This window comes from Elephas maximus, chromosome 2 (assembly GCF_024166365.1).
Source record: "Elephas maximus indicus isolate mEleMax1 chromosome 2, mEleMax1 primary haplotype, whole genome shotgun sequence".
Lineage (NCBI taxonomy): Eukaryota > Metazoa > Chordata > Mammalia > Proboscidea > Elephantidae > Elephas > Elephas maximus.
In genome coordinates, this window is record NC_064820.1 from 17,522,883 (window position 1) to 17,541,490 (window position 18,608).

At 43.8% G+C, this 18,608-nt stretch overlaps 1 protein-coding gene across 3 annotated transcripts in view; it reads left to right on the top strand.

Annotated features, from left to right (window-relative positions):
- The window catches only part of TRIO (trio Rho guanine nucleotide exchange factor), a 423,568-nt gene that overhangs the window by 308,104 nt on the left and 96,856 nt on the right, over positions 1 to 18,608 (top strand). For all 3 annotated transcript variants that reach the window (XM_049861241.1, XM_049861250.1, XM_049861258.1), the window contains 4 exons: positions 2,444 to 2,634; positions 4,761 to 4,862; positions 8,583 to 8,725; positions 9,539 to 9,638. In XM_049861241.1, coding sequence (XP_049717198.1) covers positions 2,444 to 2,634; positions 4,761 to 4,862; positions 8,583 to 8,725; positions 9,539 to 9,638 — 536 coding nt within the window. The remainder of the gene's footprint in view (positions 1 to 2,443; positions 2,635 to 4,760; positions 4,863 to 8,582; positions 8,726 to 9,538; positions 9,639 to 18,608) is intronic.

The window sequence follows — 18,608 nt, forward strand, 5'->3', positions numbered from 1 at the left end:
GTAAATGTCTTTATTTTTTAAAGAATTAGTTTCATTTCTTCTCTTAAGGCCCTCATAAAATGCTTCTACCTCAGTAAAAGCTTTTCCTCAGTGCTTCCCTAGAAGACAGGGACGCCGCACTCTGAACCCCAGTAGCACTGTGTGTTAGGTGGATGGATAGATCCCCCAAGGTTATAAAGTCCTTTAAAAGAGGCTATTACCCCCCCATCTCTGTATGTGTTGCATCACGTGCCTAGAGTCATGGACATAGCATTTGCCAAATACCTTTTTATGCCGTTGAATTTGGTATGTAGTTTGGTAAAGAGAGAATTAGGTAAATACGTTAAAAAAAATTCTTAGAGCCGTTTAATTTCCACAAATGCGTCTGCTTAAGAAAGCTGTTTGTTTCAGACCTTAACTCTTACCTGGTTTCACAGACTTATTTACAATAAATAGGCTTGCCTCAAGGAGCACTGGTGGCACAGTGGTTAAGCTCTTGGCTGCAAACCAGAAAGGTGGCGGTTCAAGCCCACCAGCCACTCCATGGGAGAAGGATGTGGCGGTCTGTTTCCGTAAAGATTTACAGCCTTGAACACCCTCTGGGGCAGTTCTGCTGTGTCCTACAGGGTCGCTAGGAGTTGGAATTCGATGGTAAGGGGGAATCCTGCCTGCGATGCTATCGATAGCCTGTGCCATTACCACCGGTCACACTGAGCACTACATTAGTTATGAAATAGATGCTGCTGTGTGTGATAAAAACCAGTTGCTGTCGAGTTGATTTCAATTTGCGGTAACCCCATGAGTGTCAGAGAACCGCTCCACAGGTGGCTAATTTTTGGAACTAGATCACTAGACCTTTTTTCTGAGGCAGCTCTGGGTGAACTGTAACCTCCAATCTTTCGGTTAATAACAAAACAAAAACCCATTGCCGTCAAGTCGATTCTGACTCATAGCAATCCTACGGGACAGGGTAGAACTGCCTCATATGGTTTCCAAGGAGCAGCTGGTGGATTCGAACTGCCAACCTTCTGGTTAGCAGCTGAGTTCTTAACCACTAGGCCGCAGGGGCTCTAAACCCATTGCTGTTGAGTCCATTCTGACTCATAGTGACCCTGTGATGGATTCAAACTGCTGACCTGCCTCTTTAACCACTACTACATCAGAGGTCAGGCAAGACACAGATTTCTTTCTCTCATGTAAATCCTGAGCTGATATGACAGTTTTTCATGACATCATCATGGACTCAGGCTCTGTCTAGCTCATTTCTCTCCAGTCCTGGAATGTGGCCCTGATTGGCTAGGTCTAGGATGTTTCAAGACCGTGTGAACATTCCATCTAGCAGGAAGTGAGGAAAAAGGAAAGGGAGCGAACATCTAGAAGATCAGAAACTGGAGGCTGTACACATTGCTCTCATACACCGGCCAGAGTGTAGACAGCTCCTAACTGCAAAGGTGGCAGGGAAAGGTAGTGCTTAATTGAAATGGCCATAGAGGGGGCTTCTGCTAGTAGAGAGGAGGGGGAGAGTGGAGGGTGGGAGATAACAAGCATCCTCTATCCAAGGTCCTTGCTTTGCTAAGCCTGGTAGATTGGAGTCCATGTGATAAGACAGGCCACTTCCATGAGGAGCGAGCCGGTGTGCAGCTAGAGCGTGGCAGATCACATGGAGAATGTTTATATGAGAAGGAGGGAGGACTCGCCAAGGACTGGGAGCTGGGAAGGGTAGGCAACGAGAAGGAAGGCGAGGACAGGGCCTTGAAGAAAGGCTAGTAGTGCTTCAGCAGCATGTCTAGGAAGGTCATTTTGGGCTGAGGAGGCAAAGGGAGTCAAGACGCAGGCCAGAATGAGAGTTGTGGGCTGGGAAGAGCCAGTGCACCGCTCTGGATAGAGGAGGAGGCTGACGGCGGAGTGCTGTGAGTGGACAGAGAAGACACTAGGTGGTTGAACCAAATGGCAGAACGCCAGACTAAGGAGATAGAACTTAGAGAGTAAAGCTGTAGCAATCACTGAATAGTTTTGAACAAGGGAGAGCATATACAAAGTAGTGCTTTAGTAAGAATTACTCTGTCAGATGGAGTAGTGGTGGAGAAACTGGAGTCAGGAGCCCAGTTGGGAAACCCCGAAGGTAAGGGTGGCTGCAGTCTGGACAGATGGTGGCACGGGAAGGTGCAGGATGGGGCAGGCGGAGGCCGTGCAGCAGATAAATGGAAGGACTTGGTGGTGACTGGACATTGGCGAGAACAACAGATTAAAAGGAATGCTGTTTGCCAGGTTTCCTGCATTAAACCATATTTACAGATGGGTCATTCGGGGGCTTGACACTTCTAAAAATGTGTTCCAGGCAAAGGTAAACTCTCTGAGCATTCGTTGATGGGCAGTTTGCAGACATATAAATGCTAATAATGGTTTCTTGTGCATCATTTTTATCCTTTTGGATTGACTGTGCCTCCTTTTCTTCATGTTACAGGGTTCGATGAAAACATCGAGTCTCAGGGAGAACTCTTCCTGCAGGAATCCTTCCAAGTGTGGGACCCCAAAACCTTAATTCGGAAGGGTCGAGAACGGCATCTCTTCCTCTTTGAAATGTCCTTAGTCTTTAGTAAAGAAGTGAAAGATTCCAGTGGGAGAAGCAAGTACCTTTATAAAAGCAAGTTGTTTGTAAGTATAGGCCTTCAGAGCTGTAAGTTGAAATGTAACACAATTGCCACCTTTTTGTAGGTAGGGAAAAATCACCCTTGCCTTCAGTTTAACCTCCCACGTTCCTCTCCTGCACTGAAATTCTCTCACACTCCCGCGTCCACTAGGGGGCCCTCTTGAGTTTCACTAGACCTCTTAGGAAGCTTGGTTTTTCTAAATTCCATAGACTCTGTGGTATGAGGAAACATTTTGTAAGTGAATTTAAATCACTTATCTTCTGTGTGCCTGTAACTAGCTTTGTAAATAAATTGACCATACCAGACGAAGATTAAAACTGTGTATCATTATGGAGAACTTTTCATTTATTAACACTAGAAGATACTTAAGCAGCCTTACTTGGTAGCTCACTGTGGATACTTAATGAATGGGTTTTTTTCCTTAATTAAAAATAAATGTTTTTTTTTTGTTTGTTTAACAATAAAAAACCTGATTATAGAGAAAGTATATGTAAGCAAAACAAAGTTTTAAAGCTCCCTAATGCTACCTGTCTTCAGCAGCGACCCTTCACTGCTTGATAGATACAGTGATGCATTTTAATTCTTATTTTACTTCTCGGGTACTTCCTGACAAGAGAAACATATGTGGGACCATAACTATAGTAGTGAGCCCAAATAACCTCTTTATAAACCGCATCTCAGGGAAGTTGGAGGCTGTTTTACTTCCCTTTCACCCCCATAAGTAATATCCCTGGGGGGCTGTCAACATATCCTTGCTGGGCAGGGTTGGGGAGACAGGATCAGTCAGAGGAAGAGAGGCTAGAAGATGCAATAGAATTTGGTTTCTTCTTTGCACACGTTAGGTCAGATCCTTATAAATGTTGATAGCTTTTTGGAACGTGGACAATTTATATGTTACGCATTTTTTATTTTTAACTTTTTATTTTGAAAAATTTGAAACATACAAAAGGGTTGAAAGACTTGTACCATTCTGCAGTGTAATGATTAATCAAATTCCCAGAGATAAAATATTATTACACGTGTATCCATCATCTTAGTAATAACCTGGAATTTCTAAGTTTAAACTCACGGGTGTCATGCCATTTTCTTTGGCTTGCATCGTGTTCAAGATCTTCTTTTGGAGCGCAGCTCACCTTACGTCACTTTAGATCATATTCTAACAGGGAAGAAAAAAATGCACCGGAATTGGCAAGTGATTTCATTAGCTGGCTTTCATCTGTCCTCAGAGACGAAGCTGGTCTGTTTTAGAAGCTGATAAATCTTCATTTAATTTAAGGTCCCCTCCGAGGCCACCTCTGGAGCTGCAGATTGTGAATCACTTCCTTTGCTGGGAGAGAGACTGCTTTAGTGCTTAACTCGATTGTTGGGGAGGGTCTGAAGAATGGGACCTTTACCTGCACTCTTCCATGTTACGTGGATCACAGCTGCCTAGGTTACAGGGAAGAGTCTGTCTGTTAGTCCTTAAAATTATTGGTGAAATACTCAAAGCTATTTTAAAACATACTGGAACATGACTTGGCTGCTAAAATACCTTTTGCCATGTGTGAGGTGACTTCCTTAATGCTACATTGACATGGTGACAGCCCTTTGTGACTGGAGGAAGACTCGTGTTATTTATGAGGTTGGAAATAGTCAACTCTTGATTTTCCAGATTGTCCTGGATCTTTTGGTTTCTTTCCTCTAGAAGGTTTACTCTTTGACCCTGCATTGGGATCGCCGGTAGAGATGTCAGAGGAAGGGAAAGGGATGACACCAGTCACTTGTAGCCTAAGAAAGAAACGTCCTTGTTTTAACTAAAATGTGATCTGACTGTGACCTGCCAGTGCAAACGAACTGTGTTGTTATAATCTAGTATGACCAACCGACAACCAAACCCAGTGCTGTCGAGTCAATTCCGACCCATAGCAACCCTATAGGACAGAGTAGAACTGTCCCATAGAGTTTCTAAGGAGCGCTTGGCGGATTTGAACTGCTGACCCTTTTGGTTAGCAGCTATAGCACTTAACCACTACGCCACCAGGGTTTCCCTAGTATGACCACAAGTAACCAAAAAGCAGTTTCCTTGGTCTCTCGTCTACATCCTGCCAGAATTTTACTGCAGCCTAATTATATGATTGTCTTTTTATCCAGACCTCAGAATTGGGTGTCACAGAGCACGTTGAAGGAGATCCTTGCAAATTTGCACTGTGGGTGGGGAGAACGCCAACTTCAGATAATAAAATTGTCCTTAAGGTACGTTCATTTGAAGCTTGGGATTTTGTGGTGTGAGAAGTTTGTCATAGCTTTATATGCTTTTTTTTCCTGTTTTTGAAATATCTGTTTACCATATAATTTTATTTTTTACTTGGTGTCCTGTTGGGATGGGTGAGGAGCACAAAAAGAAGAGTGAAATTAATTTATCTTGCTATTTCGGTGATGAAATAACTTGAGCTAGACTTTGGCTTGCCCGATAAAAGAGAAAATGAAGAAAGGTTTTTTTTTTTATTTCTTCCATTCTTCGTCTTAAATAGAATCACTTGAGTCTTGCATACTTGACCTTGAGTTTCCAAAGAGAAATAGGCACCTGATGAATTTGTGAGGGCTTTGGGAGGTCTTCATGGGGCCTTACACTCTTTGACTTTCTAGTTTGGGGGCAGAAAAGAAGGGGAGTGATTATTAGGGTTTGGTAATGCCATGATTTAGAATGTTCAAAACACAGTAAGTGCTTCTGGATATGTTGTTTGGTGGGAGGCATAAACGTTGAATATTTGATTTGGACTGTCCAGTGATGACACATCCTCTAGGAATGGTGAAGAGTAATGTGAAGGGTATCTTATGTACTTCCCTCCTCCTGTGTTTGAGAAAATACAGATGAAACTGTTTTCCGAGTTGCCTAGAAGACCATATGTGGACTTGGGATATTCGAGGGAAGATGTAGCTGGAGATTCGTAGAATGTTGAGAGACAAGCCAAAAGCTTAATGGGACTCTAGGGTATGAACTGGCATGTCAGCTACTTTGTCTCTTACATACCTTTAAATCTCTCTTTGGCATTTCCAGAAACTGAGTTACTCACCTTGACATCGCTGTTGTAGAGCCTTTACTTTAGTGACTGTGAAAGCCATTGCATTATTAAAGTCTTTATTCACATGTACAATGATAGATTGATTTGCAACAAATCTATAATGACCAATGCAGTGTGTTCTTGTTAGTACTGGCAGAAAGCCTTGTAAAATGTAGATTGTACAGATAACTGAATTTTGCTATGGTATAAAATTTTTAATGTATACCCAAGGCCTTAAGCCATCCAACTTAAATAAAGCATTTATTGGTATTAGCTGCAGTTACAGATGCTAAAAGGTGCACCTAAGAAATAGCACCCAGAATTTTAGCCAGATATAGGGTATTTTCACTTGGGAACATAATAAAAGATTCCTGGTAATGCTTTCCACAGGCTCTATCAGATGGAAAGTTTTATAGGGAGTTTTGGGTAAGACTTTTTTACTTGCACAGAAGGGCTGAAAGGAATGATGTTCTCGGTAATTATAAAAATTGTTTTGTGGTCCTGGTGGTTATGGAAGTGTTGGAGGTGATGGTGGTGGGGCTGGTGCTGGTGTAGATGGTGCTAGGGCTGGGGCTGGTGTAGATGGTGGTGGGGCTGGTGCTGGTGTAGATGGTGGTGGGGCTGGTGCTGGTGTAGATGGTGGTGGGGCTGCTGGTGGTGGTTGGTGCTGGTATAGATGGTGGTGATGGTGCTGCTAGTGTAGATGGTGGTGGTGGGACTGGTGCTGGTGTAGATGGTGGTGGGGCTGGTGCTGGTGTAGATGGTGGTGGGGCTGGTGTAGATGGTGGTGGGGCTGGTGCTGGTGTAGATGGTGGTGGGGCTGGTGGTGATGGTGCTGCTGGTGTAGATGGTGGTTGTGGTTGGTGCTGGTATAGACGGTGGTGGTGCTGCTGGTGTAGATGATGGTGGTGGTGCTGATGTAGATGGTGGTAGTGGGACTGGTGTAGATGGTGCTGCTGGCGTAGATGGTGGTAGTGGGACTGGTGTAGGTGGTGGTGCTGGTGTAGGTAGTGGTGCTGCTGGTGTAGATGGTGGTACTGCTGGTGTAGATGATGGTCATAGTGGTAACGTAGGTGGTAGTGATGAGGGTGTGCTCATAGTGATGGTATCTGTGGTGGTGGTGGTTGTAATGATAGCAATGATGGTGATGGCCTAGTAGTCGTGAAACAAAATATTGGCCGTTTTCACTTTTATAGTCTAAAAAGGGGAATTTTAATTCCGAGTCCTTAACTTAAACAGATCAGAACTTCCAAGAGTATGAAACAATTTATTCTCTTCTCTTGGCCAAGTAGGACCTTTTACTTAGGATTTTAGCTGAGTTGCTTTTCTTTGGCTATTGCTGAAAAATTGGTACCTACTTTCCTTGTTTAATTTCTTTAAGATTAGGAGAATTAATCTCCATAAATGTAATTACTGTCTATAAATTCACTCTTTTTAAATTAGGAAACTTTTCTTCATTTCTGAACCGTATTAACAGTTTCTCCTCAGTTGTTTCCAAACTCTGCCAAATGTTCTAACTCGATACTTCTCTTTGTTAACCAACGATTTGCACCAAGCATTTACATTCTGATGGATCTGTAGTTTCCCAAGTGTGGCCTTGTCACCCTGGTCTTCCAGCTGCCTCTCACCCCAGAGAAGCTAGGCTTTACTGCCACCCTGACAGGAGATCTGGAGCATTGAGCAAGAGACTGCCTTTTCTCTTTCATTTATTTCTGTGGTACTCCCCCCAAATAACTTTAAAGACATCCTCCAGCTAAAATATTTTATTCAGAAAGGTTTTCAATTTTAATTTCCTTTCCCAACATGAGCTTTAATTTGCTGTTTTCGAAAAAAAAAAAAAAAAAAGGTACACAATGAGAAAATGTTGCATTTCCCATCCCTCCATGATCTCATCTAGAATTCCACTGACAGTTGTTTTAATCATTTATAGCGAATTATGCTTATATCATAAGACGTTGATGTGTTCCATAAGGGGGAAAAAAAAGGGAAAACCTTTACTAAGGCCCGGAACACATTTTTAAAAAGAAAAACCTCTCTCCCTGGAGGCAGAGTGAAAGATAAAATCTGGAAAAAGTAACGTCATATGCATTAATTCGGCAAATACTGAGTATCTGCTATGTCATTTTCCTAGAATGTTCCTCCATAGCTGTAGTGGGCCATTGAGATAACTTCTGCCACGTGTAATTTGGAGTTGGTTGTGCTAGTTTGTTCATTGGTATGGCTAGAGGTAGGTAATGGCAGGGTGTAAGAGGTAGGCTCCAGCATCAGACACTTGGAATTCCAGTTTCTTTACCTGCTAGCAGTGTGGCCTTGAGGCAGATGTCTTCCTGTGTCCACGCCTTAATTCCTCATTTATAAAACAAGGGTCACGAAGACCCTCTCCTTCATGGAGGACTTGTGGGTGTGGTGAGAGAACGCACAGGAAACCCTCAGCCTGGTGCATGGAGGGGAAGGGCTAGCAGTGGCTGCTGTTGTTGACGTGAGTCCAGTGAACCAGCAGCAAAATAACAGGGGTATTGGTTCAGGTCCCTGCATGCTGGTTGCTAGCCACTGACCAGTAAATACATAGTCTTTGCCTAAGTAGCCTAAGAGAAGTTTTAGTTTGAGGCCTGCTGTGTTTTCGTATTCACCCAGGGCTGCCTAAAAGGTCTTGGGGTTGATTGTTAGGATATTCTTAGATCTGAAATAACACGTTATGCTTTAAAATGAAAATGGTTTTGATGAAAAAAAAATTTTTTTTTTAATTAGGGTCATTTATTTTGTGGCTGATCAAACGTAAGATGTGGTTACTTTTCTTCTGAAGGGCTGTTATTTCAGTAGGAAACTCCAGGAGTGTGGGAGACCTGAGCGTGCTTAGTGTAGGTCTGGAAGGGCCCTTCTGTGTCCTGACTGAGTCTGACACCTTTTTAAGGCTTCCAGCATAGAGAACAAACAGGACTGGATAAAGCACATTCGAGAAGTGATACAGGAAAGGACCATCCATCTGAAAGGAGCCCTCAAGGAGCCAATCCACATTCCCAAAACCGCCCCTGCAACGAGACAGAAGGGAAGGAGGTCAGTGCTTGGGGCTCTGGTTCAAGTTGATCTATTTAATAGAGCGGAAAGAGAGCAGTAGTAACTCACTGCAGTGGTAGTTGCCATCAAGTCAATTCCGAAAATCACTTTTGAAGTGTTTTGAAGACTACGTGTTTAAAATACAGTTTGTAGATGTCCTCATTCTTAGTAACACATTTGTGTTGTCAAGACAAGAGCCGCTGTTGACTTAAAATCAGTGCAAATCCCTAATGGCTTTCCCACCCCAGGTGACATCCATGTACACATGTGGGTCATGTCTCACGTAGTAATGCCCCCACATGATTGTAAATGTCTGTTCCACCGGAGTATTCCTCGTGGAGGGGCCATGTGTACTTGGCTCATGTCGGGTAAAGCAAAGCCTCACTGTGGGATTCTTTGCGGTTCACTGCTTTTTGCTGTGCTTGGAAAGCACACAGCCTAGTTGTTTTGGAGTTAGAAAGGCTTAGATTTAAATCTCCTTATGTCTCCTAATCATGTGACCTGGGACAAGTTACATAGGATGTAGAAGTTATATAGCATCCAACATGGAAATAGTCATCTCAACCATATTTTAAATATTGTGGGGATTAAATGGAAATGATATAATGAGATGGTTAGCACAGCGCCTAGCAAAAAACCTGTGATTAATAGTGATTTATCATGAGTAGAATGGTGGTCGCAGGCAGTCACGCAGACTGATTTACACATCTTTACACAAATCTATTATTTCCCCAAATGAGCCAGAGATGAACTTTACAGCCTCGAAAAACAGTCCAGCCATGAAAGGAATTGAAAGTCTCTTTGTGTCTTCAGGGATGGAGAGGACCTGGACAGCCAAGGCGATGGCAGCAGCCAGCCTGACACCATTTCTATTGCCTCCCGGACGTCTCAGAACACACTGGACAGTGACAAGGTAACCGCAGCCAGCACTGGCTTGGGGAGGTGAATGTCACCAGGCTCTAGTCTGATGTGAAGCGGCCTCTGTTTGTAAATGACTGTCAGTCATCGACAGTTCACACGGTCGCTGTGTGTAAGGAGTGGTGCCAGGAACCAGGAGCAGGGCAAGGACTTGGGGGTGGCCAGTCAAGGATGACTCAGGAACATCCCTGGGCTCTTCAGCTCCACCCTCCCTATGCACTCACAGGGGTTTTCTGCCAGGGCATACTGGGCCAGTGTGCTGACACTTTTTTACTTTGTTAGTGAGGAGAAGAGCCTATTATTCAACATTAAATCTTACACAGAAGTGGAGCTGCTCTGATTGAAGCAGGGCTGTCAGTATCCTTCGTGTTGGCTCTGAGAGTGCCTTCTCAGAGCCTGGGGTACAGCAGGACCCAGAAAATCCACCCCACCCCACCCCACCCCACCCCCCCCCGCCGCCAGACTTGGCTTGCGGCAGTGATAACCACTGGATGATAGAGCTGTGTTTTATCAAAAAATGCTTGTGTAGGTATACGTTTTACAAAAATGGCTGAGAGACTCAAATGAGTCTTTCTTCATAGAATCTAAAAAATCTGCAAATTAGGTCAAAAATAGAATTTGGAATTCTGGGCCTGCATGATAGACAAATGACCCAAAGAAGCCCTCTCTTAAAGCTTGTGGGGAACACTTACCTTAACTATGTCTTAAGGAACACCTGTTCCATTACATTTCTAGAATGCTGGACCAGATCCTTAAAAAAATAAAAAAGTAGTCGACAAATTTACTGTCAAATCTGCATCCATTTGGAATTCCTGAGTTTCTCACTCTGCTGCGAGCTCTGTTTTCTTACATGAGATCTTAGTCCTGATCCTGTGGTGTAAAAAAAGTCTGTTCTGGTCTTTGCACAGCATTTCCAGGTCCCACAGGAGAGGAAAACCTGACAGGAAATTCATAAGAAGGGGCATCTGACCTCACTGACACTTGGGAATTTTTGCTGTCAGAGGAGTTCAATATTTGGGGGTTATTTCAGATGATAAATCTAAGAGTACCAGACTTCAGTCCTTTCTCACTCAGTTTTGCAAAATAATTTATGGTATTTAATGTTGTAGCTTCCGGTACAGAAGTAAGTAGGTTTAAGGCCGTTGCTCTGCTATAATGATTTCATTTTCAAAATTCTTCTAGTTTGAGTAATTATTTTTTCTTATTCTACTTTTTGAGCTCACTAAATATTAAGTCCTTAGAACCTAGAGGCCTAGAAAAACAGGACCATATAGAATAAAAATAGTCTTTTATTTTTGTTCAGAGCTCAATATATTAGCACTGAGCAAATATTTCTTGCCAATAGTAATAATAAGATAAAAGACATGTTCCGGCATCTGGTGTGCAATAGCATTTCTCTCCGTGGCCCCACCCCATAGCCGTTTAGTGAAGAAAATAAAGCTTGAACTTTTCATTAGAGTAATACTGGTTATTTTTTTTTCTTTCTTTCTTTGTTTTTGTTTTTTAAATAAAAAAGAGAATTGAGTTATCTGAACAGTTGTTTTGTGCCTCGCTTCCACCAGAAAGAAAAATCAAATAGTGGTTGCTCAAGTGTGAGGGCAACAGCCACCTTCATCCAGACCATTTCACAAGCTTTTGTGAGAATCACCCTCTAGCTGTAGGCCAGTCCAGTCCCAAATTCACATTCTTACAACACTCATGGAGCTGGTCTGGGTTTACCCTAGAAATAAGTTTGGGTTTATTTAAAAATAAGTTATTTGAATGAAATTGCCATAGAGATAAATGTAAAAAGTTGCCTTTGAAGGTAGGTTAAGACTTTCCTAGAGGTTGGTCAAAGAAAGAAGGGTGACATTGTTTAGGAAGTTTCTGTGTAAACAAACGGGTATATAAGGAAAAAGCAAACCCATTGCCATTGAGTGTATTCTAATTCATGGTGACCTTCTGTGTTACAGAGTTAGAGCTGCTCCATAGGGTTTTCTTGGCTGTAACCTTTATGGAAACGGATCACTAGGCCTTCATGGCACCACTGTGTGAATTCAAACTGCCAACCTTTAGGTTGGTAGTCAAGCACAAACCTCTCTCCAGTGGGTGTATAATTGGGTGTTTATGTATAAATGGAATCCCCAGGTGGTGCAGACAGTTAGCACTCAACTGCTAGCCAAAAGGTTGGTGGTTCGAACTCACCCAGAGGTGCCTTGGAAGACAGGCATGGTGATCTGCTTCCAAGGTCACAGCCATTGAAAACCTGAGGGAGCACGGTAGTGCTCTGACATACATGAGGTTGCCAGGAGTTGGAATCAGCTCCATGGCAGCTAACAATGACGTGTACAAATGGGAGCCTGGATATGCCTCTGTATCAGTAAGGGGCTCTTGGTTCTCCTGTTTGTCACTCTGTGATATAGTTGTCTGGTACCTTGCCTGGCCTCTGCCCCACAGAAAATTACTTTGCTGATACTCCCACCCCCTCATATGCCCCCACCCCTACACCCAGTGCAACAGACTGAATGTGAGGCTGGTTGGAATTCACAGGGGTTTTCCCACAGAAATAGGGCTATATCCTGAAGCCAGGAGTAGTGAAATTAGTCCTATTTCAGGTCTGTTACAGTGTAACAGGGCTTAACGTGAAGTTGGAATTCAATCTGCATAACTTCCATAGGAAAAATAAGGCATTAGGCTAGGGGCTCTTGCTAGGAAGACAGCAAATTCTACTTGTTCCCATTGAGAAAGGAAGAATAAATCACTAACAGAGTATAGGTTTGCAGGGACATATCCCTTTACCCTGGAAGTCTACTGGGAGATTTATTTGGGGAGATAATTTACCAGTTTCTGTTGACCTCATCTAATGTGCTGTCCCTGAACCTCATTCGCTGGCTCAGGAGTCCCTCAGGGTCACTTCTGTGAGTTAATCCACTGCCTCCCCAACCTGGGCTTTTGGAGAGGGTCTTACTGATGCTAATGAGGTGAAGCTTACTACAGCAGCCTCTCACTCATAATTCTTAACCACCTCTGAGTAGTGACATGCCAAGGCTCGTGTTTGTAAATGAATGTGGCATGCGTTTCCTTTAATCCTTCTCACTGTGACCACTGGTCCTCAGTAGGCTCAAAAATACAAAAAATAAGGATGAAATGCCTTCCTGCAGTAACTGCAACGGGTTATCTTCTTCAGTTCTTGTGATCTGCGTTTGGGATGAGGATAAACCCTGTAAGATTTAATAAAGACTAGTCAAAATTTTGAAGTTCAGAGAGGAAATACCATTAGGCCTTAAAAGAAGGACCATGCTTGCTACCACACTCATGCCTGTGCTTGCATGTTCTTTGCTTTTAGAAAGGTTTTCTTTACAGCCAGATCCGTTTTTCTACATCTCTGGGAAATGTTTCAGGGTCTGTAAGTGATTCAGGAGAGTACATTTTGAAGAGTAGGAAACGGCATGCCTTCCTGAATCCATCTGTAAAATGCCTCGCCTCTCTAAACTCGACTTCCGGAAAACTGCCTGGTCTTGGATGGCAGTCACTCTTCATCTATCTCAAGGTTCTTCCCACCGTACATGTCTCAAATCTAAATGGCCTCTTATTACTCGGGCAGACGGACCTCGAGAGGGAAATTACTTAACCATGCTCAGCCGGCTTGGCTTAATTTATGATGTCTGTTATGAGTTAGTTGTTATCGTGGAATTTGGTTCCATTTCAGAAACTGGGTGGAGGGATGTTTTGACTCAGCCTGTTGGAGAATTCTTAAGGAAGAAGTTATCTGACCAGGGCTGTTAGTAATTCTCAGATGAGGCACAGACTCCTCAGGAAAAGAGTCTGTGAGGAGGGGCTGCTGGAGACATCCTCTTCCCAGGGAGGGCTGTCAGCGGGGCTGGCTTTCGCGGGTCACAGATACAAACCATGCACCCCCATGAGCACATTGCCTTCTTGGAAACATCAGTTTTAAAATATGTCATCTCTTTGTTCCAAAAGTGAGTTTAGCACCAGTTCTTGCTGATACTCATGATACTTATACTGATAACATGATCTTAGGAAAATATCATTTGGGCTCCAGAGAAATCAAACGATTGCCAGATTCTTACCTCATCTGTCGTGAATATCTCCCTGAGGTAGGGAGGAGAGGACTGAGTCAGCCTCCTGGGCATTGAGGAAGTCAAGGCAGGGAGATGACCATCGCCAGGCCACCCAGCATTAGAAAGGTAAACCCAGAACAGAATGTGGACTTCATTACCTAATTCTAGACCTTATTATTTCACACTAGAGTTGAAAGTGGAGCTGATATTTTTTAGTATACTAAAGAAGCATTTTTAAAACTTCCTTCCCTCTATCTGCATTCTTAGTCTGTGGTTTATAAGATTTTTATTATGAATAAGATAGAAAATATAGAATAAAACCATAGACTACTATTAAAATAAAGCATCTTGAAACCAAGATGAGAACATCACCCACGCGAGATGAGTCCTGCACAGAGGCCGGCCCTGGCCAGCAGGGGGCGAGGTCGCGAGCTGTCGTTTGACTCTAAGGTAATACTGGTCTTATTTTTAATGCATGAAAAATTCAGAAACTTGGCCTGAACTGCCCCTAAGTTTATATACAAATATATGAATCCGCATATTTAAGAAAATACATGGTTTAAGTTACTCTTAGGGAGGTCCTAGCACAGTGTTGGGGACATGAGACAAAGATTAAAAAGTCAACCAGTGTTTTCTGTCAAGTGTCGTTCTACAGGAGCTCAGTTGAACTTACGTAAACACAGTGTTGAGGTAAACTATAAAGTAGTTCATGCCAGAACGTCTTTAAATACGTCTTAATTCACATTTTTGAGAATGGAAATATCTATTTTAAAGCCATACTGAGATCCCTGGGTGAAGCAAACAGTTAAGCACTCGACTGGTAGCCAAAAGGTTGGAGGTTCGACCCCACCCAGGGGTGCCTCAGAAGACAGGCCTGGAGGTCTGCTCTTGAAAGGTCGCAACCTCAAAAACCCTGTGAAGCAGTTGTACTCTGCACAGAATGGTGACTAAAAACAACCGTGAATTTGTAATTTTAGGGACGTGATTGGAAAACAGATTAAAACCCTCCTGAGGAAACACTGCATTCTCCGATCTGGCCCCCTTTCCCTGTGCTCATGGCAGCTGCAGGGTATGCTCTCCCGGAGCAGGGGGTGCCCTGGCCCTGCACTCAGATGGCGAGTGTTCTCCTCTCTGGCTGAGGTTGCCCTGAGCTTAGAGAGGAGGCACTTGAAGCCTTGACTTTTCCAGAGCCCTCTGAGTTTCCCAGGGTTTTATGTAGGCCTGCCCCTTGTAACATGAAATGGAGCCCTCAGTTCAGAAGTCTTCGTACACACAGAACATGGCTTTCTTCTACTCACCCAGAGTTTACCCAGTTACCTTTCTCTACTCTGAGTGTGACCTGGTAGTTACCTAGAGTGTATAGCACATGGCTTTCTTCTCCTCACCCAGAGTGTACCAGACACCCATTTACCTTTCTCTACTCTGAGTGTGACCTGGTAGTCACCTAGAGTGTGTAACACATGCAGTAGCAGATGGTCAAGCAGAAAGAAGGGGTCAGGCGCCAGACCTCTGGGCTCTGCTTCTCAGCAGCCGGTGGCCTTGGGCAAGTTACCCAACCACCCTGTGCCTCAGTCTCCTCATCTGGCAACAGGGATAATGGTACTGCTCACCTCAGGACTGTGAGCATTCAAAATGTGTCATGGGTTTAGAATCGGGCCCGGTGGATGCTGAACACCGAGTGAATACTAGCTATTTTTGTGCCTTCACTTTAAAATCGCTTCTTCCTCTCTCACTCTTGGGCCTTTGACCCTCATGACCAGCTGTTTGTAACTCTCTGTCTGCATCGACCTTACAGGGTAAATAATTGTGTTTGTTAGGAGCTGGAAGCCCTCCTAAGAATAAATTGTTCAGCATTAGTGCTTGCGCTTAATGTATTTTGGCTGCTCAGTAGCTCAGTACTGATTGCGTACTGAATGCATACAGTTACAAAAGAAGAGGAAAACTCTTGTTAAACCATTCTTCCAGCCGCTCGTCTCTATTCCTGATGAAGTAGCAGCATTATAGCCTCACTTCTCAAATGGCTTCATGACAATCATGCATGTCTTCCTTCACAGATTTGTATTGGTCGTCCCCTGTGCGCCGTGCTTTGGACAGGGGGAACAAAGAAGACAATAACCCTCTCCCTGCCTCATGGGTGTGCTCTGGGTAATGGCCTTTTCTTCTTTTTATTAATCTGTATTTTCCCTTTCTCTAGGTGAATCTTGCCTTTTTTTTTCAATAACACTTTTTCCTTTGAGTACTCTCATCAGACCACATAATGAATCTTGCTTTTGATAACTTTAGTCACCCAATCAGAAAAAACAACCCCCTCCAAGCTAAAGTAAAAAGTCTCAGTTCTAAGAAAAGGCAGATTTAAGAAAAAAAATATTTTTTGTTAGAAACATAATAAAAGTGTTTATGAAAATAGAGTACCAAAAAATGCTTTTAAATATAAATTTTACATTAGATGACCAAAGCTGCTACTGAAGATGAGTTCGACAGTTTAGTCTAGTCACTCTTCTTGGCGGTGAGATGCCCAGCTAGCTGGAGAACTAACTATTTGGCGAGTTCCTCAGATCACTGTCCCTCAGTTAAAGACAAGAAGAGACATTTTCATATTGTATTTCCTGAGTAAAAGATTGTCTTGGTGGCTCAGGAAATGGAGCCAGCAGGTTTCTTCAGGTTAGATTGTCCTGAGACATTTCCAGGGCCTGGTGAGGACACTTGTGATGAAGGTGGTCTTCAGCTGTCTACTTCTTCACAACACTCTTTTCTTTTTCCCTTTACAACTGACTTGGCTGTTAGAAACCATGCCGACTCCCTGCTCTGCAGCACCCAGTCAGCAAGCGCCACAGCACCCACCTACGTCCTCCATGTGGTGTGTGTAAAGTGAGGGACCACGACGCTGGCCCAGATCATCCCTGCAGGATCCTGGAGACCTGATGATATTAGCCATTCTCTCTGACTTGCCTAGTTTTTTACTTTTAATGTTTGCTGTTTTAGTTGTATCTTTAAAATGTGGCTTCTTTACGTATAATTTCCCATGATAATTCATGTGTACGATACATTCAAGGAAGCCCTCCAAGGATTATTTTCGCATTAGTAAAGTGCTTGGGCATAACGTATTTTGGCTGCTCAGTAGCTAAATACTGTGTACTGAATGCATACAGTTATGAAAGAAGAGGAAGTCTCTTGCTTAAATCATTCTTCCAGCAGCTCCTCTTTATTCCTGATGAAATTAACACCTCACCCCCCAAATACCACCCTCACCACTTCCCTCCTGGATAAAATGCCAGGTATGATAAAGTGAGAAGCCCTGGTGGCTCAGTGGTTAAGCGCTCGGGTGCTAACCAAAAGGTCAGTGATTTGAACCCACCAGCCACTCTGAGGGAGAAAAGGCCTGGCAGTCTGCTCCTGTAAAGATCACAACCAGGGGATCCCTATGGGGTATTTCTATTCTGTCCTTTAGGGTCAGTGTGAGTTAGAATCGACTCCACAGCAACAGGTTATGGTAAAGTGCTGGTTTTGAACATTTTTTTCTCATAAATTTCTTTTCATACCCCCCGTGTGAGAGCCTGCCTGTCACAGTGGTCCTCTTTCAAACTCTCGGCAGCAGATTTCAGGAGGCCCTTCCCTTCCAACTTGGCTGCACATGAACCCAGTCTGGTCGGCATAAGCAGAGGAAGCCTGTTCTTCCTGTGAAGAGGCTGCTAGTAAGCTTCAGTCTCCAGGAGGCTGCCCAGCGCAGAAGTGGGAGAGGGTAGAAACCTGAGGTGCAGCGGAATTTATTTGGGGAGTGGCTCTGGCTGCCCATAGTTGCCTTTCTTTTGTAACCATTGCCAGCCATGGATCTGTACTCCCTAATCCCTTTTAACAAAGTAGTCATTTTTAGGTCGACTCCTTGTGAAACCTTCACGAAACCACAAGGCCCTTTTGTGAGGTTTTTGAGTGACTAAACTGAAGCAGGCTGCGGGATGTGACTGCTCACAACGGTTGATACGCTTTGTTCTTTAGGGGAAAATGGCTCTTATTAGGCCACATTCCCCATTTCCTTTTGAATCACTCTCAGAAAGCGGGCCAGACACCCACCTGCAGTGGATCTTGAACACATTTGGCTTTGGACTGAGAGGAGAGTCATTTGCAGCAAGGACCCTGCGTCATGTGCCATGCTGTCGAAAAGAGCCCTCTCCGCCTCCATAGAACTTGCCAGAATTCATCCAGAGCGTAGTAATTCAAACCAGGTGTGGGCTCTTGTCTATCAAGAGCCCTGTGTTCCTGTAACCTAAAACTGCCTTGATACAGCGCACCAGGTCAGGGGGCTCTGAGGAGCCAGCGAGAGTGTACCCAAGTCCCCAGTGTGGGAAGTCCCAGCAAAGGAGATGTCTTAGCTCCTGCCATTGTTAACTGGGTTCAGGCATGGCAATGATGTGACACGGTTTCCGCAGAAATAAAAACATAAAGACTAAAATCCCTGTCCGTGTGGCGAGCATAGAAGGCTCAAGTGTGTGGAGAGACCAGTATTATGTTCATTTGGATGAAATGCAGCAAGTTTTTCGTTTTCGATTGTTCTGGAGAGAATTCAGGGAAACGAGCCCCGGGTTGACTTTGACGTTGCCATGCGTCTTGGTTATTGGCATTTCCAGTGGCCATGTTACATGGATCGGCATGGTCCTTGAGGTGCATCCCTGTGGTGTCTGTGGTCCAGGTGAGGCCGTTTCACTGACATGTGTATTAGTTGGTAAAGCTGAAAATCTGTCTTCTCATGTGAGTCATGGAAATTGAGATTTTCATAAATTATAACCCAAACTGTGTGCGCACGGTAGGGAGCCCAGAATAGAAGTCCGTAAAACATGCAAACTTGAAAAAAAATGCTGTGAAAACGTTTATAAAAGATGGTTGGAACAGAAAAGTTAGTGTTTAAACAA